Genomic DNA, 25,444 nt, shown 5'->3' with positions numbered 1-25,444 from the left:
TTTAGTGGACTGAACTTAAAATTTTAAGGCAGCAGGGTAACAAATTATTTTAAGCTGACTCAACAAATTGTGTTTTTTATTTTTTACAGTGTACGAATCAAAAATTACATAGGCCACGTACAGACTGCAAGTTTTTTAGGAGTGACAAAAGCATTTAAATAAATTATCGTTCCATATGTGTTCGGAACAGGAGCACTCACGAGCCCTGTGGTAAAGTGTCAGTGTTGCCAGATCTTCATAGAAAAAAAATACAAACAAGGACAAGCACAAAAAAAACACTTGCTTTATGTTTTATAACACTAAAAAAATCATATATCTTATATCTGCAACAGACTACGTAAAGTGCCTAGCTTTATGAGCTAAGACCAAACAACATGCCTAAATGCGCTTCTAAATATGAGGACATGGCAACACTGCAAGACAACGCCCTTAAAGCAGCCTCGCGAGCATAAACAAAACACAGCACATCTATCAGGGGTAGTTTAGTTAAAATCGACGGACAAAAAGAGTCTTTAGCCAAAACATGGCAGATGACAAACAGCTCAATTCTTATTTACTCCCACAAGATGCCAGGAGTGACAACCGCATTTAAACGCGGGAGTGAGTCCCGTAAATTATCGTTCCATGTGTGTACGGAACAGCAGTCACTTCAGCATTTGTAACCATAGCAACATTTTGGCGTGAATAAGAATTTAGCCGTTTGGCATCTGCCATTTTTGGCTAAAGACTCTTTTTGTCCGTCGATTTTAACTAAACTGCCGCTGATAGACGTGTTTTTTTATGTGCTGTCTTCACAGGTTTGGAATGACATGACAGTGACTGACTGACAACATAACTTTCAGTTTTAATTGTTCCTTTAAGATCAACATGAACATTCTTTCATTCTGCAATTCTTGTCAATTATCCTGCGGCAAATATGTGCCCTGTGTTTTTACTGTTGGATTCGACTGTTTTTAACAATGTGATAAGAAAAAATGGTCTTAAAAATGTCCCTTGTGGTTAGGAAGGGTGTACTTAAATATTTACCATTGGTGTTGTTCTGTTGATTTCAATGTTGAAATTTCAAGGTTACAGTAGCCTATATTGACTTTCCCTTCCTGGTGCTTTGCAACTCAGTCTGCATGGCTTAAACATTACATTTTTGTTTTTTGAATCAAGACTCAGCCTGCCTGGAATTCAGACAGGACATGTGGGTCTCAGAGGCCCCTATATTTTAAGACGTGACAGCCAGGTGGGTCTTTCTTTCCTGCAGTAGGCTCTCAAGGTCACTTCACTTCCACACAGGAAAAAGAAATGCCTACTCATAGTCTGTTTATACCAGCATTACTATAACTGACTTCATTATAAATTTCAGGAACACGTCAACACGTTGCCAGATAACTTGATCGTCTATCATGCAATCATACTTAATTTTCAGGTCAAAGATGGAATCGAAATTAGACATTTAAAAAAGAAAAAAGTAAAAGACACACACAAATATTTATTCACAATTAATAATGTGTCAACAGTATAATCCACACACACACCTATATTTGAACTCTTGATATGTAACCATTATAAAACAGCCTATTTGATAATAACAAATCATTTATTTTGTAAATGTTTACAATTAGGTGTACTTATATTATGTATTAAAATTATATATTATAATAATTAAGCAAATGTTCTCCCCAAATTTTCATAACCAAAATGTGTTCTCATCGTTTTTTTTTAATTCTCATTATTGTAATACAATATATAGTTTAATTAAATTAACCTAAATTAAAAGCAGTACAACAAACATCATGTAATAATGCTTGTTTAAATCATTAGAAAAGAGACCTCATATTATAGTAATAAGAATTTGGGGAAAATGTGTGTAATTGTCTTTTTGCGATAGGTCGTTTTTTTTTTAATTATTTAGATTTTAGGGTGAAATATGAGCTGCATGTGTTTTCAACAGGTCAGCGGCAGGCCATGGATCATTAATCTTGTCTTGCTGGTTTCTGTGCACTGAGGTGACCCTGAAAGTCTCTGGCCAGTTTGTCTGCCAGGAAACAGGTTTGTCTCTCCAGGGCAATACAGACTTTGTGAAAACAGAGTTTTAATTCCCACTTCATTCTCTCTAAGTTCTTAAGAATTCCCCAGTTATTTCATTGTAAATGTTTAGCTAGACCAGCTGGGGATTTCAAGTGGAATTGCACAGAAATGTTCCACACCTGTGATCATCATTTAGCTAGAACAACCTGGAATTAACCACCGTAACGACAAGGGACGGCTTTTAACTTTAAATTCACTGTTATAATAAGCTATTGTTGTAGTAAACACCTAAAGATGCTACATGCAAAAATGTGTGTATGGTGCCTTGTTCCACGTCATGCAAACAGCAGTGGAATTCCATGGAAACACTCCACCCAGTAACAACACTGAACTGAACATTAACTACAGTGGCAGCTAATGACATTCCCATTGGTATTGGCTCAAGTTCACATACACGCCACCATGAGAAAACCAAACCATGGCCTTATTGTTTATGAGGACTTCCTGATAATGCTTTTTTTAGCACTGCTTATTTGGTAGATTTAAACAATATGTAAATAAACAGCAGTTTGATATGTTATCTGATTCAAGAGAGGGAAATTATAAACATGTTTATCTGAAAGATAAGATAGAGTATTCATCCATTCAACCTTCTCATTATATTGATGTTTTTCTTCAACACGGAAGTCAGTGACTTTTAACCTGAAGAATGCTTTGCATTTCCGTGTCCAGTGTTTCCAGTCAAATTAGCGCATATTCCGAGTTGATAGTCTGATGTTAAACCTATTAATATGTTTTTAAAAAGCGCCATCACTTTGCAATGACCGTCATTTGTCAGTGCTTCCTTCCTCAAAGTTTAATGAGCGTGTATGATGATTACTCTATTTTTAAAGCATAAATTTGATTTAAACAATAGGTCTACATAATATTCACATATGCTGTTCATAGGGGATGTATTGTATTAGCCATACAGTTACAGCATGAAATATTATTTAAACCTATTACTATTAACATTTTTTTTATTATTTTTTATATTTGTCTCACAATTCTGATTTTTGTTTCTCACAAATGCAAGTTTATATCTCCTAATTCGGACTTTATAACTCGATTTAACAAAACTAGTGAGTTTGTTAATTCTGAGGGAAAAAAGCAGTAGTGTGGGATATAAACTCTGAGCCGAGGGGAAAAGAGAGAATGACGAGTTGTTTTTCCTCTGGAGTTGTGGGATATAATCTCGGAATTGCGAAAATAAAGTCAGAATTTTGAAATATAAAATCAAATGTACCTTTTTTATTCTTTAATTCCATGGCTCCATAGACTGCCACTTGAACCGCCCATAAAAAAAACGTCATTCCTGTTTCGAGTATGTAAGACTATCACTATCTAACGTCAATTTCGTTAAATAACATTGCTTATGGCTGGCTGACAAGCTGCTGTAATATCCGAATAACATTTTAAAAAATGACATCTAATCAATATCATCTATACTCTTTTTAAATCTAAGTATTTTGTGCCGTATCCTTGTAATTCTCTAGCTGTAAAGGCGATCTCTCCGGGTTTTCTGCAACCATGCTGCGCGCGCATCCCGAATGTTTACAAACAGATAATTGGTGTATTTGAATGGGTTCCTATGGAAACCGGAGCAGAAGAGCATCCAATCGGAAACTAGAATTTTCGTAATGGCGGCGCTCATCGTTTATTCAGGAAAAAAAGTCTATAACTAGAGAAATAAACCATTCGTTTTGATATACTATATGGCCCTAAATTTCAGCGTTGTGGAAAACACGATGTAGACTTGTGTCTGTTAATGTTTAGCCGCAAAAGGACTATTTAAATATGAATCCTGCATGTTCTGCTTGTCTCTGTGTGAATGAACGGCGGAGACGCGAGGTTTCCGTTACTACACAAGAAATGCGCGTGACGCTCACGGTATTTAAATTTCAGCCTTTGCCGCCTTAATACATGAGTACATAAAACATAAATATAATCTGTGGAACTGCTTTGAGAGTGACTTTATATGCATTTTACCGTTTCTTTTGAGAAAAGCTACGGTCATATCATATCCACCTTATTCTTCAACGCGGAAGTGTGGGTGACACTTCCAGTTCATTAGCTGCTCTAGGAAAATAACCAGAAGAATAACAATGTGCCAGCAACAGTGTTGGGCATGTTATTGTAAAAGAGTAATTAGTTAGAGTTACTAGTTACTTCTCACAAATAGTAACTGAGTTAGTAACTGAGTTACATGATTATAAAAGTAACTAATTACTAGGGAAAGTAACTATTGTGTTACTTTTTTTTTTTTTAGAAAAATGCTCAGATATGTCAAGTAACTTGGATGTCCCCAATATTAAGTATGTTAAATGAATGAAATGGACACTAAATAGAATAAATTATTATTATAAAACATTGTACACTAATCTACTATAATGTATTTTAATGTTGATGTGAGAGACACCTATCAAATTAAAAAAATATTGTAAATATTATCAACCTTCTGTGGACACCTTGGCAATAGAATAGCCATTGGCTGGTACATTTTTTGTTGTTGTTGCTAATTTTATTTTTTTGTTTTGTTTTTATATATATCTGAAAGTACACTTTTGCCGTCAAGCAGTATAATATGATATTATAATAATTTAGCATTGAACTTTAGTAATTAGAACTACTAGAATAACCATGTACGAATGCATTTGTCATGTTGACTGATCTTAGGACTGGTGGTGGTGCTTAAGATATTGTTTGTCATGTAGTGTATCTATAAAAAAGGGGGGGAAAAAATAATACTGATAAAACTACTACCAATTCTACTACTAACAACAATATAAAATGCACTAAAGATTAATGATCTGCGGGGCTCATGAATATTAATTACGTTGTCTGCGTTCACTCGAACTGATTTGTTGAAATCAAAAAAGGGACGATCATTGGTGAGCGCCAGCCAATGAGATTGCCGTTTGCGCATTAGTTCCGCCTACTACCGGAGAAACCGGCGGTTCTTAGAAGCTGAAGAATTCCGAAGGACCTCCGTTATTTTGACAGGAAAATACAACAAAGAATATTGTTTACATATAGCGCGTCAGTTCTGCATGATATCAAAAGACTTTCTCGCTCTGTATCTTTCTTTCACAACAAAATCCTCGTGATTCTGATTCTAAGAGAAAGCCACGGCTAGTCGTGTGCCTTCACACTAGAGTCTACGGCTCATCAAATACATTGATGTTTATTTCTAACGCCGTTATTCCCATCACTGGCCAGCAAACGATAAACTGTTTGCACTACAAACAAGTGTGTTGATTATCAAAATAATGTTTAGAGCCCTTTGAAGCTGCATTTTGGAAGTTCAATCTTACGGGCACCTTTAAAGTCCACTATATGGAGAAAAATTCTGTTTTTCCTCAAGAAACAATTTCTTTACGACTGAAGAAAGAAAGACACAAACATCTTTGATGACAAGGGGGTGAGTAAATTAACTAAATTTTTGTTCTGGAAGTGAACTTCTCCTTTAAAGGGCTTTATAGCAACCTGTCAAAATAAAAGTTCGGTTTAACTTGAAGAAACTGTGACACTGATATACAGATGTGGCTACTGGGCATGCGCACATCAGTCTAGCGTAATGTTTGTCACAATGTACAACAATAATACTGTTTTTGGGTTATAGTAAGGGCTAGGTTTAGGGTTAGGTAGGTGTAGACCTTAATAAAACACAATCTAAAAGGTAGAAGAAGCTGCATTAAGTTTAGATCTGCTCAATGTTGACCATGATTCTTTTTATGCGTTTTTACAGTGTTGCACATTATAATCAATCACACACGAGTCTGTTGAGCTTATGAACGCAATGGCCAATCGGAGGCGTTCAGATAAGTCATCGTCAGGTAAGTACGTTTTTTTTTTTTTTTAAGTTAGTCATAATGTTCTTTGACAATGCAATGTTCTTTACTCGCTTTCTCCACATAATTTATTCGCTGTTTGAATAACTGTTGAAAGTATAGGTAATAAAAAAATCATCACCTCATTCGTGAACTCATAGCGTCATCCAGCTTTGCCTTTGTTCTTTGTTTTTAAAATGCAACCTCTAGTGGGGAAAATACATTAAGGTCTTCACAGCAACCCATCAAAATAAAAGTTTGGTTTAACTTGAAACTGACGGAAATATATTACTTAATGTAATGATAGTACTACTACTACTACTAGTACTATTACTACTAAAATTATCAAAACATTATATTTTAAGCAATATTTACCAGAAAAAATTATTTACCAGAATTTCTTTACAAAAAAACAACAACACAGTATTTATTGGGAAAAATACATAATAACAAAAAAGTAATATAAAATTAATGATTTATAAAATCAATTGATTAAACATGCTTCTGATTATTAAAATGTAAAGAAACCATTCAAATAGAATCTAGATAATTAATGGAAAACAGAATTTGGTAGAAATAAAACTAAATTTGAGAAACAAACTGCATTTCATGGGCCCTTAAAATGTAATTTTTTTAAAAACTTTTAATAAATTGCTGTTAAATTGTGTAAGTGTCATGATTATAGTTCATTAGACATGCTTTTGGAATAATATTTTTATTCTAATCATTAAAACATGAAAAATAAAAAGTTGAAACACTAAAACTGTCAGGAATTCAGAAAAATGGATCCACAAAAGAAATTTAATATCCGGATTTAATATCACATAGGTGGTTAGGCAAGATTTACTGTGTGCAAAAAGGCCATGATGCCTGCCTATGGCCAAACAGGACTCATTACGGTTTTTAATTCACAACACACAAGCAAATTTACAAACACAATTTAATTTTTTCATTTCTATAATTCCAAAATTGTGTTCATTGTTCACTGCGTGACACTTAAGTAAGAGGAACATCAAAAATAGAAAACAAAAAATTTGTCAAAACAAACTGAGAATTAAATCAAACAAAGAATTAAAAAAAGAACATGAAAACGTAAAAACAAAACTAATTATGTGCTGGCTTTCAAACAAAGACCATTGTCTAAACAGTTTCAAACCTCGCTTTAACTGACCTAAGAGGAAAAAATAGGCGAAGATTATTTGCCAAAGCATTTGGTTTGAAAGACAGCATTAGCCGCTAATCCCTTCTGTTTGCGGAGTGCTGTGCCGTGTGGAGAGGTAGTTTTCTTTCCTGGTGCAAAGGACTTTTTATAAGGCATTGGAGAGTCTTTAAGCTGGAAAGAAAAACCTATGGGTCTTTCGGGGTGCTCGGCACGGAGAAAAAAAATTTGGCTGCACGACTTAAACATTCTGTACATTGTGTACGGGCTGTTAGTCGCCATCTTGTAAAGCACTTGAGCAAACGGCTGACATACATTCATTTGCTTCGTCTGCATTTCGTCCCCTGACAGTTGAAAGGCATTTTTGGTTTCCACAATGACAGGTTTTAAAATAAAACACTGTTTTCTTTGTTCAAAAGAAGCGCAGTCCAGCACATATGAAAGAAAAAAACAAGTATCAACAGATCAATTCAGCAAAGTTCTCAATGGCTTCATGTTTTCATTACAGTAGAGAGCTTGAATATTCTTGTGGTCTTAATAACCAGCATAGATCTGAGAAATTCACAATGCAATGAAGGAGTGAAAACAATGAAATGGAACAGAAGCTTAACCTGATAGTGCTGCATTTGATTAAACAGATTTGCAATAAAAAAAAAAAACAAAAACAAATACAGCAAAGATAATGCACCAAACGGAAGGGTGGAAGTGTGTTAAGATGCAAGGGTGCCACTTTGGTGTTCCAGCAAACATAATAATGGTCCAATACACATCAAGCACTTGAGAATAAAAATCATGCCGGCCAATACATTCAGACATCTCACCTCTAACAAAGAGAGATATCATTTAAAGGCTCTGTAAAGTACAAATAACCTGGTACAGCAACAAGATAATGAGATGTAATTTGTAATAAAAGTAAACAAAAATGTGACAGCCCAAAAATGCCAGTTTGTTGGTATATGATTATAGAGTATCCACAGCCCTTTATTGGTATATCCTCAAATTTTTTTTGCATTGTTTAGGTTGCTGATTAACAAAAATCGATCCTTTAAATATTCGCTTTCAAACACACAAACTAAATAATCCCATACACAGCAACTCACATACTTTGTCCCACCAAACAGACATTTTTTTAAATCAGCAATTCAGATCACTTTTAATATGCTGCTTTTATCGAATGGCTCAAATATAGTCTTTTTCCTCAGCAGAAGTGTCTGAGACAGAACAAGGCCGGCCCTTGAGGACAACCTGAAACCCTTGTGTGCCTCCTTTAGCAGCCGAACAGATCTGATACACTGGGCAAAAGGAGTCCAGACCCCTGTGTTCACCATCACATGTGCAAAGATGGCAAAACATTTTTAAGTACTTACATGTCTTCTTAAAAATATAGAATCCGCTTTGACAATTATCCATTTGACTTGATATATCAAGGCACATTTGGTTCTGAACAGCAAACGCTGCGGTTTCACTCAGTTTTAGGTTGGTCTCTATGCAGGAATCATGGTTTTCCCACATCCACTGTGATTTTGGTGAATAGCTGGTCTTTCTCAGTTTTAACAACCTTATATGATAATGAATTGATCCCGTCGGTTGCCATCGTTTCCCTTGTGTGAGCTATTCGGTCAAACCTGGGACAGGAAATACAAAAAATGAACATTAGCCAAAACAGGACTATTTATAACCTTTTACGTACAGTTTAAGTCAAAAGTTTACATACACCTCGCAGAATCTGCAAAATGTAAATTTTACCAAAATATGAGGAATCATAAAACATGCATGCTATTTTTTTTTTTTTTTTAGTACTGACCTGAATAAGATATTTCACATAAAAGACGTTTACATATAATCCATACATATAGAAATACATTTAGTGTATTTGAACCCTCTTCAACAATGACTGTATGATTTTGAGATTCATCTTTTCACACTGAGGACAACTGAGGGACTCATATGCAACTATTACACAAGGTTCAAATGCTCACTGATGCTCCAAAAGGAAAAAACAATGCAATAAGAGCCGGGGGGTGAAAACTTTTGAACAGAATGAAGATGTGTACATTTTTCTTATTTTGCCTAAATATCATAATTTTTCATTTAGTACTGCCCTTAAGAAACTATAGAAGACACTTACATGTTCCTCAGAAGACAAAATTAGTTAAATTCACCCTGATCTTCAAATTTAAAAAGTTTTCACCCCCCAGCTCTTATTGCACTGGGTTTCCTTCTGAAGCATTTGAGTCCCTCAGTTGTCCTCAGTGATGGATCTCAAAACCATACAGTCATTGTTGGAAAGGGTTTAAATACACAAAATGCTGAAAAACCAGAGAATTTGTGGGACCTGAAGGATTTTTCTGAAGAACAGAAGGCAGTTTAACTGTTCAGAACAAACAAGGGACTCATGAACAATTATCACTTAACAAACAAAAAACAGCCATGGGTCATTCAGGTAACAACACAGTATCAGTAAGTGTATGTAAACTTTTGAACGGGGTCATTTTATAAATTCATCTATTATTTTCTCTTGTGGACTATATGTAAACGTCTTTTATGTGCAATATCTCATTCAGATCAGTACTAAATAAAAAAATAACATACATTTTGTATAATCCTTCTTATGTTGGTAAATTAATTAACATTTTGCAGATTCTGCTAGGTGTACGTAAACTTTTGACTTCAACTGTAACTTAAATTTTAAATTCAGCAAATTCACACAATTTAATCTTTTAAATGTGGCTAAAATTGTAATATGTTCAAGTACCTTTGTGGATTGGGGTCGTTTTGTTTGTCTCGCTCGTGGCGGATCATTCTACATCTTCCAATCATCCCGTCAGGCCTTGATATAGACATCCCTTTGGAGGAAACCCTGTGAAAACACGCAGCTCGTATCAGTCTCTTTACAGTCCATAATTAATACATCTGATTCAAAGTATATTAGTCTCGACACATCATAGGTGGAGGAGAACAACACTGGACCTCACTGAAATTCATGTAGATACGAGCTGATCTTGTATGACTGAAAATGTTCTTGCTTAAACGAGAAGTCCACTTCCAAAACAAAGATTCACATATAATGTACTCACCCCCTTGTCATCCAAGATGTTCATGTCTTTCTTTCTTCAGTCGTAAAGAAATTGTGTTTTTTGAGGAAAATGTTTCAGGATTTTTCTCCATATAATGGACTGATATGGTGCCCCGATTTTGATCTTCCAAAATGCAGTTTAAATGCAGCTTCAAATGATCCCAAATGCGGTTGTAAATTATCCCAGCCGAGGAAGAAGGGTCTTATCTAGTGAAACGATTGGTTATTTTCATAAAAATAATACAAATTTATATACTTTTTTATTCTCAAACGCTCGTCTTGCCTTGTTCTCCTTGAACTCTGTGTATTCTGACTCAAGAATGTATGTCGAAAAACTCCCTCAACTTTTCCCCCTCAACTTCAAAAATCATTTCAAAATCATCCTACATCACTGCAGAAGTATCGACCCAGTCTTTGCAAAGTAAACATGAAAAGAAGATCAAACACCCTTAACAAAAAAGGTAAAACAGCGATATATATTTTGAAGTTAAGGGAGAACATGAGATGGGAGTTTTTTGACATACCCTAACTGTCATGAAAGGGAAAAAAATAGTCCAGGCAGAGTAAGACAAAACAAGCGTTTGACATTAAAAGGTATATAAATTGTATTATTTTTATGAAAATAGCAGATCATTTCGCTAGATAAGACCCTTCTTCCTCAGCTGGGATCGTTTACAACCGCATTTGGGATCGTTTGAAGCCGCATTTAAACTGCAATTTGGAAGTTCAATATCGGGGCACCATATCAGTCCATTATATGGAGAAAAATCCTAAAATGTTTTCCTCAAAAAACAATTTCTTTACGACTGAAGAAAGAAAGACATGGACACCTTGGATGACAAGGGGGTGAGTACATTATATGTAAATCTTTGTTTTGGAGTTCTCCTTTAACTTGCGAAGGGTTCTGGAAAATGCCTTTCAGACATAATTTTCATTTTTGGGTGAACTAACCCTTTAAGTTTGTAATTCACCTCAGTACTGGTTGGCCTGGTTCATGGCTTATAGTGCTTAAAGCCCTTTTTTAAAATTCCTATTGGAAAAATGAATGGAAAAAATACTTCCGAAACCAGAGTAGCTGAAAAAGAGGGACAGGCAGCTGTTACACTCCATTTAGCACATTGTTCTGCAGTTACCATGGTGTTCTGGGTGGCTTCCTTCACCTGTTTTAGATGCCAGACACAAGTCTTAAAGTGACAGTTACCTATCATGTCTGAATCACCAAAGTTAAACATTAAAGAATTGAGGGTTTGTTCAGGCTGCACTATTACCCATTTCGGATATTAAAAGCAGTTTCCTGCTTGTAAGTTATTTCTGTTTCCTGAATGTTTCACAGGAAAAACAACGCTGTAGCTGAGCAGCTGACAAATGCAGGTGTTCATGTGGAATCGGATGCTGCAAGTTTACAGTATTTCCCAATCCACTATCCTTTAAATAACAGTAGTGAAAGTCCCCAAAAAAAACACATGAGAAACGAGACTGTGGAAAAGTACTGTGACATGCAAATAAGATGTGAAACAGCTATCGTCTACCGTCTGCACCCTGGAAAGCTGATAAGAGGTTTTATCTGCCATGCCCGGCTGTTGGCAGAACACTCTTTATCTTCCAGCTGTTATGAACATAGAAAGAGGGCATTTCAGTAACAATATGCTATTAAATTTAACTACATTAGTGTTCAACCGTTTTACGTCAGTAAGATTTACATTTTTATTGTTTCTTTTTTTTTTTTTTTTTATAAGAAATTAATACTTTTATTCACCAAGGATGTATTAAGTTAATAATTAAAAGTGTATTAAAAGTATAATTATACATAATAATATGTACATAAACATATATAATAATAAATAATTTACATTGTTATAACATATTTATATTTTGAATAAACACTGTACTTTTTAAACTTGTTATTCATGAAAGAATCCTGAAAAAAAAAAAAAAAAAAAAAAAAAAAAAAAAAAAAATCACAGGTTCCAAAAAATATTTGGCAGCACAACTGTTGATATTATCCAACATTGATCATTCTAATAATAAATCCGCATATTAGAATGATTTCTGAAGGATCATGTGACACTTAAGACTGGAGTAACAGCTGATAAAAATTCAGCTTTTCATCACAGGAATAAATTCTATTTTAAAGTATGTTAAAATAAAAAACATTATTTTATATTGTAAAAACATTTTGCAATATTACTGTTTTTTTTCTATATTTTTAATCAAATAAATGCAGCCTTGATGAGCATAAGAGACTTCTTCAAAGACTATTACAAGTCTTACTGACCCCAAACTTTTGAACGGTAGTGTATGTGTATATATATATATATATATATATATATATATATATATATATATATATATATATGATCATTGGTTTTGTGTTTTCATTAAATGAATAATGATCCAAAAACTATTCGTTTGAAAGTAAAGGGGAAAATACATAGGTCTTTTATTTAAGCTATGTGTGTTACATATCGTCTTACTCGTTTTGTTAATCACGAATAATAAGTATTGATCAAATAATGGGGGAAGATATAAAGATTAAACATTAAAGATCAAAATATCGCTAATGCACAGTGTTACAGTTACATGTTGAGCAAATAATAACGTTATTGGCCAACGGCATCTTCCATTACATCAGGTTGGAGAGTCAAGTCAAGAAAGATTTCTTTCTTTTTTTTTTTTTTCGTACTGTAGATTACAAATTGTACTTAATTGGTGATCCAGTGTAAATATATAACACAACATAAGGGGAGCGCAGGGCAAAACCTAACACTTTTTGAATTTCTCAGTTTGTGTAAATCCACGTGGGGTTCAAAATATAATTTTTTATCCACGTTAATTTCACACTTGTCTAGTATAAATATGTCGCTTTGTTTCATAATTACAGTGTATACGTTTTTCGTTATTTACCTCAAAAGAAAGTGAAATGTGACAACATGCCCCGTAGGTAGGGTACACTGTAAAGTGAGGGGCACGTTGTAACATGACCATATGACAGCTTAAAATGTTATCTGATCGAATGAGAAAAATATACACAACAAACTAAAATATTTTGTCAATAAAATAAAATGATTCACTTTTTCAAATAAAATAATGGTGTTTTTTTAAGAATTAAAAATTATCAAATTTTTGTGTTTCACAATGAACACATCACAACCATGCTAGGGACGGCTCTACATATATATGTCTAAGCATATAATGTCTAAAAGGAAGGTTATGACTGCTTTTGCCCTGTCTAGTGGGTAGCGCAGGGTCACCACTCGGATTTAAATCCACACCACAAAATAAAACAGGATGGGTGCAGATTAACATTTCTGAAATTTATGTGAAATGCGTTAGAAGAAAGCCCAGTCAGAGGACTATCGTTTTGTTGAAAAAAAAAAAAAGAAAACAAAAAAAATTACTCATATTAAAATAGAAATAGGTCACTACCTATACGTTAAAAAAAACAGGAAATAACAAAGCGACAAAAGCTGTAAAGTATTGTAAAGTCTTAAATCTTTTGGATGTGATTTTCTTATTGCTTTTCCTATTGCTTTTTCTATTTTATTATCATTTTACTAATAAAATAGGAAAAGCATATAATGCTGATTTATTATATTGTTATTTTATTGTCTTTGTTTATCATATTTTGATGTTTGAAGATTGATGTTTGATAGATTGAAATTAAACAAGAATGAAAATAAATTAAAAAAAAGGACTATTATTTTGTTGACCAGAGCAGAGGAACAACTGATGACGTCACCAGTCCAGATTTGGTTGACATGTGGAAAACGAATTTTGAAGTCGTTTATCCGTTTTCTACCAGTGAATCAAAAAACGAAAAATCGAGCCGAAATTGAGTTTTTTCGTTTTTCTGAACAAACGAAAAAAACTAATAAAGGAGCCGTTTTCTCACTTCTGCTTATTTCATTTCTTATGTTTTTCATTGAAAAACAAATGATCAAAACGTATTAACACTGAAAACAGTTCTGTGGAAACCTTGATGATTTTTACAGGTTTATTTGATTAATCTAAAGTATTATCTTTTATTTGAAATAGATTTTGTAAAAATTTCTTACAAGTATTAATTGCTTTCAAAAAAGAACAACATCTTACTGACCCCGAATTTTTAAATGGTGTATGTACTCCGTATCACATTTGTAAGCTTTTTGTTTATGCAGTGCCATGATGGCAGCACAGCAACAGGATGTGTGATGCTTAAAATGGAACCTCAACTGAATTTACGTTTCCGTTTTTTGCTGGATCAGAGGTTTCCTCGGTTAACTGCGCTAGAAGACATGACAAAAGTTTCGGTCTAGAATGAAAACATGTTAACGCAGTGTTCACACTAGACTTCACACTCCAATAATAAACATTTGAATGTGGGTGTGCACAAATGTAAATACAAAAGAGGACATTTCACACAGTGATTCTCTGCCATGGTTATCTCACTCTCATGATGTTCTGAACTTGTTGGCCAACTTGTGAGCAATGATATTTAAGGTTGTTTAAACGCATGTTATTGTTTATTTAGTACTGACCTGAATAAGATATTTCACAAAAGATGTTACATATAGTCCACAAGAGAAAATAATAGAAGAGTTGTTCCTGAGTCACTTGTTTGTCCAAAAATCCTTCAGGTCTCACAAATTCTTTGGTTTTTCAGCATTTTTGTGTATTTGAACCCTTTCCAACAATGATTGTATGATTTTCAGATCCATCTTTTCAAACTGAGGACAACTGAAGGACTCCTATGCAACCATTACAAAAGGTTTAAACGCTCACTGATGCTCCAGAAGGAAAAACAACGCATTAAGAGCCGGGGGGTGAAAACTTTTGAACATGATGGCTATGTGTACATTTTTCTTATTTTGCCTAAATACCATATTTTTTTCCATTTAGTACTGCCCTTCAGAGGTTACAGAAGATACTTACATGTTTCCCAGAAGACAAAATAAGTTAAATTTACCCTGATCTTCAAATACCAAAAGTTTTCACCCCCCCGGCTCTTAATGCATTGTGTTTCCTTCTGGAGCATCAGTGAGCGCTTGAACCTTCTGTAATAGTTGCATATGAGTCCCTCCGTTGTCCTCAGCGTGAAAAGATAGATCTTAAAATCATACAGTCATTGTTGGAAAGGGTTCAAATGCACAAAAATGCTGGAAAGCCAAAAAATTTGTGGGACCCCCGAAGGATTTTTCTGAAGAACAGCACAGTTTAACTGCTCAGGACAAACAAGGGACTATCACTAAACAAAAAAAAAAAACACAGCTGTGGATCATTCAGATAACAACACAGTATTAAGGATAACTGGATCACTTTTATAAATTCATCTATTGTTTTCTCTTGTGGACTATATGTAAACATCTTTTATGTGAAATATCTTATCCAGGTCAGTACTAAATAAACAACAACATGCATTTTATATGATCCCATCTTACTTTGGTAAAATAATTAAAATGTTTAATGATTCTGAAAGGAGGATGCAAACTTTTGACCTCAACTGTATATGAGAAAAAAAAAGTCAGAATTTGGAGATAAAAATGCATTCCATGGCAGAAATGGTTTATGAGAACTATAAACTCCTGTTGTATTGTAATTATTCTAAAACATTTTGTGTGTGCCACAGAAAAAACACTCAGCAGATAGGTCTGGAACAAGATAAGGGGGATTAAATAATGACAGAATTGCCATTTTTGGTTGAAGTATTCCTTTAAAAGAGTTCCCTGACCTGTTAAATATGTCATCATCTTCTCCTCCCCAACCCCAGTAGTTGTTTGGGAAGCCGTTGATCTTCAGATACTGTTCTTTGCTCAGGGATGACACGCCACCAAAGTACTGTACGTATGGTAACCTGTTAGAGACGGACAGAGAGAGATAGAAACACTGAGGAATAGTTGCGTGTTGGGTAGCAGTTGCTACGTCAGGTGCAAAAGAAGTGCAGCATGCAGCTTGATTTTTCTCTGCAGGGAAATGACTGTTTCAATGACGGTGCACTAATGAGAACTGCCAGGGGGCTGAACCTGAGCCCATAAACATCTGCTGCCTCCGTGTTTGGCTGTGAGCCAGTTGGTCTTGTAAATTATCAGGTGGTGTCGCTGCTACTAATCCAAACGTGTGAAGGTTGACATAGTGATAACCATAGCAATAGTTGGTCGTCACACCGTTTGGTGTGAGATACAGTCAAACACGAAATTTATTGAGACTCTTTCAACATCTCACATTATCACCGTTTATTGAAGTTTAAAAAAATGGTAATAAAATATGACAAGAGCAAGAGTTAAACTGTGTCAGAACAAATTCATCTTGATAATGTCAGAAAACTTTGATAGAAAGGTAAATAATGGATTAAAATCAACCAAAAATTCAGAAACTGTTACTATAACAATATTTACACAACTATCAATACTTTGCTGACCAATTAGCAAGCAATGCTTAATATTGTTCAGTCTGTGGTGTAAAAAGGTTGTATTAGCAATTAAAGAAAAAACACACAAATCATAGTCAGGTCAAAGTGTCTGAATAATTTTTGGTCTTAAATTTTTTTTATCAGTTTTACTGGTAGTCCACTGTATGAAGAATTTCTTGGTATAATATGTCACAGTGTACTTTATTTTGCAATCCTCACTTACATGAACTATGTACAATTGTGAGAAAAAAAGTCAGAATTGTGAGCAGATTTCATCCATAGTATGTACATTTAAACGTATGCGTTTAGCTTCAAATGGCGTTTATGACGACAATATTTTAGAAAAATTATTTGCATTCTGATTTTGACATCAAAAGGCACAAAAATAGTTTTTTTCCCTTATTCCAGGGATTTTACCCCTTTACTTCCACTGGTTATGCGTGTGCGGCTGCAAGTGACGTAACTGTGACGTGCACCAACTAGTAAAAAAAATATCAAAAATTATATCTGGTGTCTGAATAATTTTTGGTTTGACTGTACATTTGACCAAACTAAGGGCGCCAGAGATCGTTACTCATTATGCCCATTATATTACCCATTATAAATAGAGTAATGTATTGTTCATTGTTCATTAGTTAATACATGAACTAATGTTAACAGATTACACCTTACTGTAAAGTGTTACCCAATTTATTAATAATAAATTGTTTAAAAACAGTTTGAGTAGTTGACATGAAATGTACAGTTTCAGCAGCGTCTTGTGTTACATAATTAAATAGGATAAAACTGTAAAAGAGTTTTAAAATATTTTAGATAATGTTTATTTTTGTATTATATTACAGAGCGCACACTCACAAAAAAAAGGCTACGCTCACACTGTCAGTTTTTGGGATTGACAACCGCATTTTCTTTACAGGTTTGAGTCTCGAATTGTCCCGTTCACACAGCAGCGTCTTGAATACTGTCTGCATGAACATTTAACATGAGTCAAGCCCATATTCCTAACCAGTAGCCATAACAGCAACCAACATCAAAGACGGCGATGTTCATAAAACTAAAAGTCTTATCACTTTCTGACACGACAAAAGTCCAATCAAGCCACAAGCTCTTCCGTGAAACCTCCATTATCAGTCATCAGTTTATATATATGGAGGGAGAGCGGAGCATTTTAGTGGCACACAGAAACTGATGGGTGTGGTTCCTGTGTAGGAAAACGAACTAGATCTGAAACCTTCAGATAACCCACAGCTCATTTCTCCATCATTGTAAGTTCCTGAAACCACACATGAAAACACACAACCCAAGGTAGACGCACGTTTGTGCGGCTGAACGGCTCTTTCGGTTTACACAGCGTGTGTTTTTCAAGAATGTCTAAAAATATCCCAGGTGTGAGTTCTGTCACAGAATACAGTTGTCACACATATAAATAACTATACTGTGTGTGAATGTAACTGTATTAAAGATTCAAACACAGGATTGACAACTGTATTCTGCTGCTGTGTGAACGTGGCCAAAGAGTTGTTTCTAGTCAAATAAATACTTCAAATCTGAGTACAACTAGACGAATTATAACGACTATTGAAATGTTGACTTTTCAAGGTTTGAAAACTTTCCAGGACTGTGAGAAGCTGCAATATGAATGTTGAAATGAAATCTGTTGTTACTGGCTACTGATTGTTAGTAATCTACAGTTAAATCCATTTTGGTGCTGGCATTGACCTAAACAAACAAAACAAAATAAGACTGACTTGAATTGAAATTGACATCCAGGAGTTTTAGAAATCGATGTGGTATAAGCAAAGCATTAAACACACACCCTCACTGCCTTATACAAATGTTAGCACCTCTGAATGTCTGCATATAACCACAAGCAAAGCAAACAAGCAAGCAAACTACTAAAGAACAATGCTTTAAACCTTTTATTTTCAATCAAATTTAATACATTTCAATAAAATTATCTCATAATTGTCACCCTCATTATATTTCAGACATGTATGACCTGTACGAAGCTACCAGTGTTGGGGAAAGTTACTTTTAAAACTAATGCATTACAATTTTTTTTTCTTCCTTAAAAAAGTAATAAATTATGTTACTTTATATGGAAAGTAATGCCTTACATTACTTTTGTGTTACTTTTTAAATCTGGGCAGGGCTTGCTTGTTCGTTTTTAATATAATTTTTTTTTTTAAATGTAAAAGCCCTTTCACACCAAAAAGTGAAATTAATAAGCCTCAGGCTAAAGAAAAAGTAAATTCACGTCTACAGAACGCAGGAGAAGGAGGTTCAACACTCTTCAGCAATACGAAAAAACAATGAAGCACAAATGTTAGTTTATCTACAGTCATTTTTGCTTATTAGTATGGTTAAACTGGATCAAAGGTCAGCAGCAAAGACAGGTTAATAAAATGGGATTGAAAACAAAGGATATTTGTGTTATTTAACATTTAATTATTGCAGGTTTGCATCAGAGTTTTTATGTCACTGTTTTAAAGGATTTACTTATTTAAAAAAAGTAAATCAGATATTGTCTTGTAAATTTAAAAAGTAATGCATTACTAGTTACTTGAAAAAGCAATCTGATTACATAACTCACGTTACTTGTAATGCTTTACCCCCAACACTGTGAGCTACATTCCAATACATACATTATGTACAGTATATGACAGATTTTAAACGGAAGCCTTTATTCACTGAAAATAATAACTAACACGTGCCCTAGCTAGTGTAAGGCTTGGAGTATGTCATATCCAGTGTTGGGGGTAACGCATTACAAGTAACGCAAGTTACGTAATATTATTACTTTTTTCAAATAAGTAATGCCAGTTACTTTTCCCCTGATTTATTGATTAAAAGCTCTCCTGTCCCCATGTTGAGAGAAATCAGGAGTAAGATGTTAGTTCTAGAATAAATGTGAACATGCATTAATTCATCTCACTCACAAAAAACAGATTCAGTATTCCTCAAAATGAATAAAAACAGTGAAATTCAACTCAGATGTTAAATAATACAAATATCCTTTATGCATTTAATCCCATTTTATTAACCGATGTCTTTGCTGCCGACTTTTGATGATCCAATTCAACCATACTAATAAGCAAAAATTACTCAAGATATCAACATTTTTTTCTACTGCGGTCTACTGTACAGACGTGAATTTACTTTTCTCAAAGCCTAAGGCTTTTGGTGTGAAAAGGCTTTTACATTTGCCAAAAATAAAACTTTGTATATTAGAAACAAACAAGCAAGCCCTGCCCAGATTTAAAAAGTAATGCAAAAGTAAAGTAACACATTACTTTCCATAAAAAGTAAAAAAGTAATGTAATTAGTTACTTTTTTTAGGGAGTAACTCAATATTGTAATGCATTACTTTTAAAAGTAACTTTCCCCAACGCTGGTCATATCAGATCAGTTTTCAGATACTACCATTATGTTTTTGCATCCGTTTCAATGCTTGAATGCTGCAGTTGACTTTCACTGTCACTGAGTAATTGACAGCACTGAGTAGATTATTTACCGACTGTAATCTGTTACTAATTACAAATTAAAATTGTAGTCAGTAAGGTAATCTAGATTACTCCTTTTAGGTAATATATTCAGACTACTTTTGGATTACCTTTAGATTACTTTTGACCTGACTTGTTTATAGATTCGAATTGAATTGGCTATTGTTATAAAAATCGAGAATAAAATATATTCCATTCTTTGTTATTACTCCAGGGTTTCCTAAACTAGGGTAAATGAAAGAGCTGCAGAGGATTTAGGAGTTATGCATTTGAAACATTCTATTTGTTGACCTGCTTGTTAATGTGACCAGTAACTGAGATTAGAGAACTTTAAATATGCAAATTTACTGTTAAATTGAAATCTTGACATGGTATAATTGACTCAGAGGTGCTATTTGTCTCCAATATCAGATGCATGGGTTGCAACTTGATTTACATGAAATTTACATGGCCATTCTATATTGTGAATATTCAAAGCTAAAGCTAAAGCTGATTTCTGATTACATAACTCGTGTTACTTGTAATGCGTTACCCCAACACTGTGAGCTACATTCCAATTAATACATAATGTATAGTATATGACAGATTTTAAACTAAAGCCATTATTCACTAAAAATAATAACACATGCCCTAGCTAGTCTAAGGCTTAGAGTATGTCATATCGGACCAGATTTTAGATACTATCATTATGTTTTTGCATCCACTTCAATGCTTGAATGCTACAGTTGACTTTCACTGTCACTGAGTAAATGACAGTAGTCTGTTACGGATTACAAATTAAAATTGTGGTCAGTAAGGTAATCTAGATTCTTCTTTTTTAGGTAATATATTCTGACCTATATTCTGAGATTTCTTTTGACCTTGTTTATAGATTTGATCGTAAAAACTTATATTGTTAGAAAAGATTTCTATTTTGAATAAATGCTGTTCTTTTGTTTCGTTTTTTTACTTTTTATTCATCAAAGAATCTTGAAAAAAAGTATCACAGGTTCCAAAAAACAAAACAAAAAAAACACTGAAACAAATAAACTTTAGAATGATTTCTGAAGAATCGTGCCACTCTGTGACACTGAAGACTGGCAATGGCTGATGAAAATTTAGCTTTGCGTCACAGAAATAATATTTTAAAGTATATTAAAATTGATAACTGTTATTTTAAATTGCAATGATATTTCATAATATTACTTTTCTTTGTACTTTTGATCAAATAAGTGGAACTTTGAGCATAAGAGACTTCTTTAAAAAAACATTAAAAAACATACTGATTTCAAACTTTTGAAGTATTACAATTACAAGTACTACATATTTGGAATCTGATTACTTTATGCAGATTACTTGTAATCAGTAGTAACCCAGCATTGGTAATTGCTAATATAACTTAATTTTTGTGTGGACTATCCCTTTAGAAACTGCAAAGTCACGGCCAGGTAAAGTGAACGTGCATTCAAAACAAAATTCAAAGTAACGCAAAATGCATAGAGAGGGAAACAAGTAAATTTAAGTGCATTCAAATTCAAACACAGGACAATTATAGATGAAAGCATGCAAAAGCATCCTTTTTTTTTTTAAGCCAAAAGTCTCTCCAATAAACATGACATTACAACATTAGTTTCTACAGAAGTGTCTGTACACAAAGGTGTCTCTGTTTGAAATTAATGTGCAAACACTATCCTACATCAGGTTTTGGCCCGCCTTCGTCTGATGTTCTTCCGCATGGTAACTGTTGAAAATTACAAATTACATCCAGATGCTTTTGAAGTTCTGTGGGGGGAAAAAAGCCGCCTGGCTCTTGCGGCCCATGCTAGCAGCAGTGAAAGCTGTTAAGACCTTATAAAAGCCTTACAAAAGAGCAACACACGCTTCAGCGTGTGGGAGTTTAAAACCTAACCGTTATCATTTCCTCATCACACACTGTAAATACAAAAGGACACACATGAACACACACACACGCCTTCACACGCATCTTACTCATGTTACATGTAACTTCTGCTTCAGGTCACTGGTGCAAGGCTGCAAGCCGCTCCAACTAGCTACAGTTTCATTTCAGACAGACACTTGAGTTCTCAATGGGCCCTAATGGGAATCATGTGTGATGTGGCTAGAATATTCCCATTTAAACACTGCTACTTTATCATTTATCTGATGCTTTTGTCTAAAGTGACTCACTTATTATAGGTCAAGTCCTGCTGGAGTAACCTAACATTTAAGGATATTTTGAATTAAATATGACCTGGTTAAATCAATAGCATCTGTGGCCTGTTGCAGATTTCCAATATTCATTTCAAATAAAGCTGACTTGTCCCTCATTAAAAATAAATGAAAACACATTTACAGCAATTTAACCCAGATTATTCTTTTAAGACCACAACGGTCATAGACCAATCAATGAGGGTTTGATCCTTCAACATTTAGATTTTCCACATTTCCAAATCAAAGCTCAGGACTACAAATATCTTTGACTTACAAAAACTACTGTGTACATATTTGGTATATACCATGGAAATAAAAGATTACCATATTCATATACAATGATATTTAGAAGAAAGTTGTTTTATAAGATATTTTGATGTTTTTAAAAGTGTCTTATGCTCACAAAGGCTGCATTTATTTGATCAAAATACAATAAAACAGTAACATTGTGAAATATTATTACAATTTCAAATAACTGTCTTCTGTTTATAATATATTTTAAAATGTAATTTATTCTTGTGATCAAAGCTGAATTTTCAGCATCATTACTCCAGTCTTCAGTGTCACATGATCTTCAGAAATCATTCTAATATGCTGATTTGCTGCTCAAAACATTTATTATAATTAATGTTGAAAACAGTTGTTGCTGCTTAATATTTTATGGAAATCATGATACATTTTTTTTTGTTGTTGTTGTTTTTAGAATTACACTACCAGTCAAAAGTTTTTGAACTGTAAGATTTTTCATGTTTTTTAAAGAAGTCTCTTCTGCTCACCAAGCCTGCATTTGATTCAAAGTACAGCAAAAACAGCACAATTTTGAAATGTTTTTACTATTTAAAAGAACTATTTTCTATTTGAATATATTTTAAAATGTCATTTATTCTAGTGATTTCAAATCTGAATTTTTAGCATCATTACTCCAGTCATGTGATCCTTCAGAAATCATTTTAATATTTTGATTTTCTGCTCAAAAACATTTATTATTATTATTATGTTGAAAATAGCTGAGCAGAATTTTTTCGGGTTTATCTGATGAAGAGAAAGTTCAGAAGAACAGCATTTATCTGAAATAGAAATCTTTTGTAACATTATATGTCTTTATCATCACTTTTGATCAATTTAAAGCATCCTTGATAAAAAAAAAAAAAATAAATAAATAAATAAATTGTAATTTCTATAATTTCGTCCCCCCCCCAAAAATAAAAAACATTATACCGACTGCAAGCTTCTGAATGCTATAGTGTATAATAATACAAAAGCTTTTTATTTCAAATAAATCTTCAGATTTTATTGCAGTCTTAATAATCTTTGGTTCTTTTTATTCAAAGAATCCTGAGAAAAAAAAAATACTCAACTGTTTTACATACTAATCATAATAACAATAAAAAATGTTTCTTGAGCAGCAAATCAGCATATTAAAATGATTTCTGAAGGATCATGTGACACTGAAGACTGGAGTAATGATGCTGAAAAATTAGCTTTGATCACAGGAATAAATTACATTTTAAAATCTATTCAAATAGAAAGCAGTTATTTTAAATAGTAACAACATTTCAAAATCTTACTGTTTTTGCTGTACTTTACATCAAATAAATGCAGTCTTGGTCAGCAGAAGAGACTGGTAGTGTATTTGATGAATAGAAATTTCAAAAGAACAGCATTAATTTGAATTAGATTTTTTTTTAAACATTATAAATGCTTTTACTTTCACTTTGTTCAATAATAATGTGTACTTGCTGATTAAAAGTAATTCCTAAAAAAAAAAAATAATTAAAAAAAAATTACAATTGAAAGAGAATAAAGTAATTTTTGCCAGAAAAAGAAATGATTGTATATTAAACAACCACGTAGTATATGCCATTTTTTTATTGTTTTTAATTAAATACTTTTAAAATAAAATACTTAAACTGACTGGATTATTTTCTTTTTGTGTGAAACTTTAGGCAAACAACGGCTTCATTATATAAAATGTTATCTTGGACTTTAAGATCTTAACGAATAAGCCACATGTAAATACTGTAATGTAGTCTTGCCCACTGATATCCATGTAAATATTTACACCACAGCATATAAATTTGCATATAGATCAATGAATACTTTGACGCCATGTCCACACAAACCATGTTTGTTCTATATTAGCGTGTTCATTGGTAATCCAAATAAATATAAATCCATTCTGGCACATTTTGGGAGCTGAAAATACACCATTAAGTCATGAGACCACAATCAACAAAGACCGAAATACCTGAATCCAAACTTGTCCATAGACACAGACAGATGCCTGGGCTGATTATAGCACTTGTAGATGTTGCGGTCATCCATTGGAATGAGGTCTACGTCGCTGAAGACAAAACAATTGTAGTCATATTCCTTCAGAGCCTCAGCGTAACCAACGTTGAGGAGTTTGGCGCGGTTGAACGTCTCCTCGCCGCCCTGTCATTAAGAGAGAGTGGATGATACAAAGCTAAAAATACACATTTCATACAAATAAAATCACACATGACAGTGTGGTGGAAAAAATGTGTTACAATGTCTATAAAGCAGTGTGATTTATAGCATGACCTTTCAAGTCTTAAAAATGAAATGAGTCTTTGCTAGAGCGGGTGTGTCCATTTACACTGATGAAATCATAACACTTTTGCTTGTTGTATGTGTGAACATGACTGCTATCAGTCTAATCTTTCACAGTATGGCTGGCAGATAGCAGGAGACATGCATGAGGCAACTGACAAACACAGAGCATTTGTAACACACACCTTCTCAAAAAAAAAAAAAAAAAAAAAAAAAAAAAAAAGCCTCCATTTCCTTTTCTAAGTTAACTTTCCAGTAGGTCAAGATAAATTATCTGTAACGACCTGAATGGGCTGATACTAAAAGGAAAATATCACTTCCTTAAGCAGGTTTTAAAAGTTAACCATTATTTAGTAGTAAAACAAGAAGTCATTCTTTCTACTGCAAATCAAATACAACCAAACTGGAATTTTAGTGTGCATGACATTTCAAATAAAAACAATATAGACTTAAAACTGGATTATTAAACAACATAATTCCCCATTATATTAGTTATTGTTCATAAAGTATAATATTGATCTATTTTAATTGTATATAACAAAATTCTTACTAGGTCTACAAGAGAAAAACATTTTTACTGGATGAAACTATTTTTTTTTTTAGCCCTTATGTGGAAGAAGTTGACACATTCCTTGCGCAACAGGAAAAAAAAAACATGTTAGACAATGG

At 33.5% G+C, this 25,444-nt stretch overlaps 1 protein-coding gene across 1 annotated transcript in view; it reads right to left on the bottom strand.

Annotated features, from left to right (window-relative positions):
* Window positions 1–6,671: 6,671 nt before the first annotated feature.
* The window catches only part of b4galt1l (DP-Gal:betaGlcNAc beta 1,4- galactosyltransferase, polypeptide 1, like), a 32,416-nt gene continuing 13,643 nt past the window's right edge, over window positions 6,672–25,444 (bottom strand). Inside the window, exons 3-6 of the mRNA XM_051127472.1 lie at window positions 24,450–24,637; window positions 15,831–15,953; window positions 9,803–9,907; window positions 6,672–8,672 (exon numbers count right to left, since the gene is read on the bottom strand). Coding sequence (XP_050983429.1) covers window positions 8,543–8,672; window positions 9,803–9,907; window positions 15,831–15,953; window positions 24,450–24,637 — 546 coding nt within the window. The 3' untranslated portion in view covers window positions 6,672–8,542. The remainder of the gene's footprint in view (window positions 8,673–9,802; window positions 9,908–15,830; window positions 15,954–24,449; window positions 24,638–25,444) is intronic.

Source organism: Labeo rohita, chromosome 14 (assembly GCF_022985175.1).
Source record: "Labeo rohita strain BAU-BD-2019 chromosome 14, IGBB_LRoh.1.0, whole genome shotgun sequence".
Taxonomy (NCBI): domain Eukaryota; kingdom Metazoa; phylum Chordata; class Actinopteri; order Cypriniformes; family Cyprinidae; genus Labeo; species Labeo rohita.
This window is presented reverse-complemented; position numbering and strand designations above follow the sequence as displayed.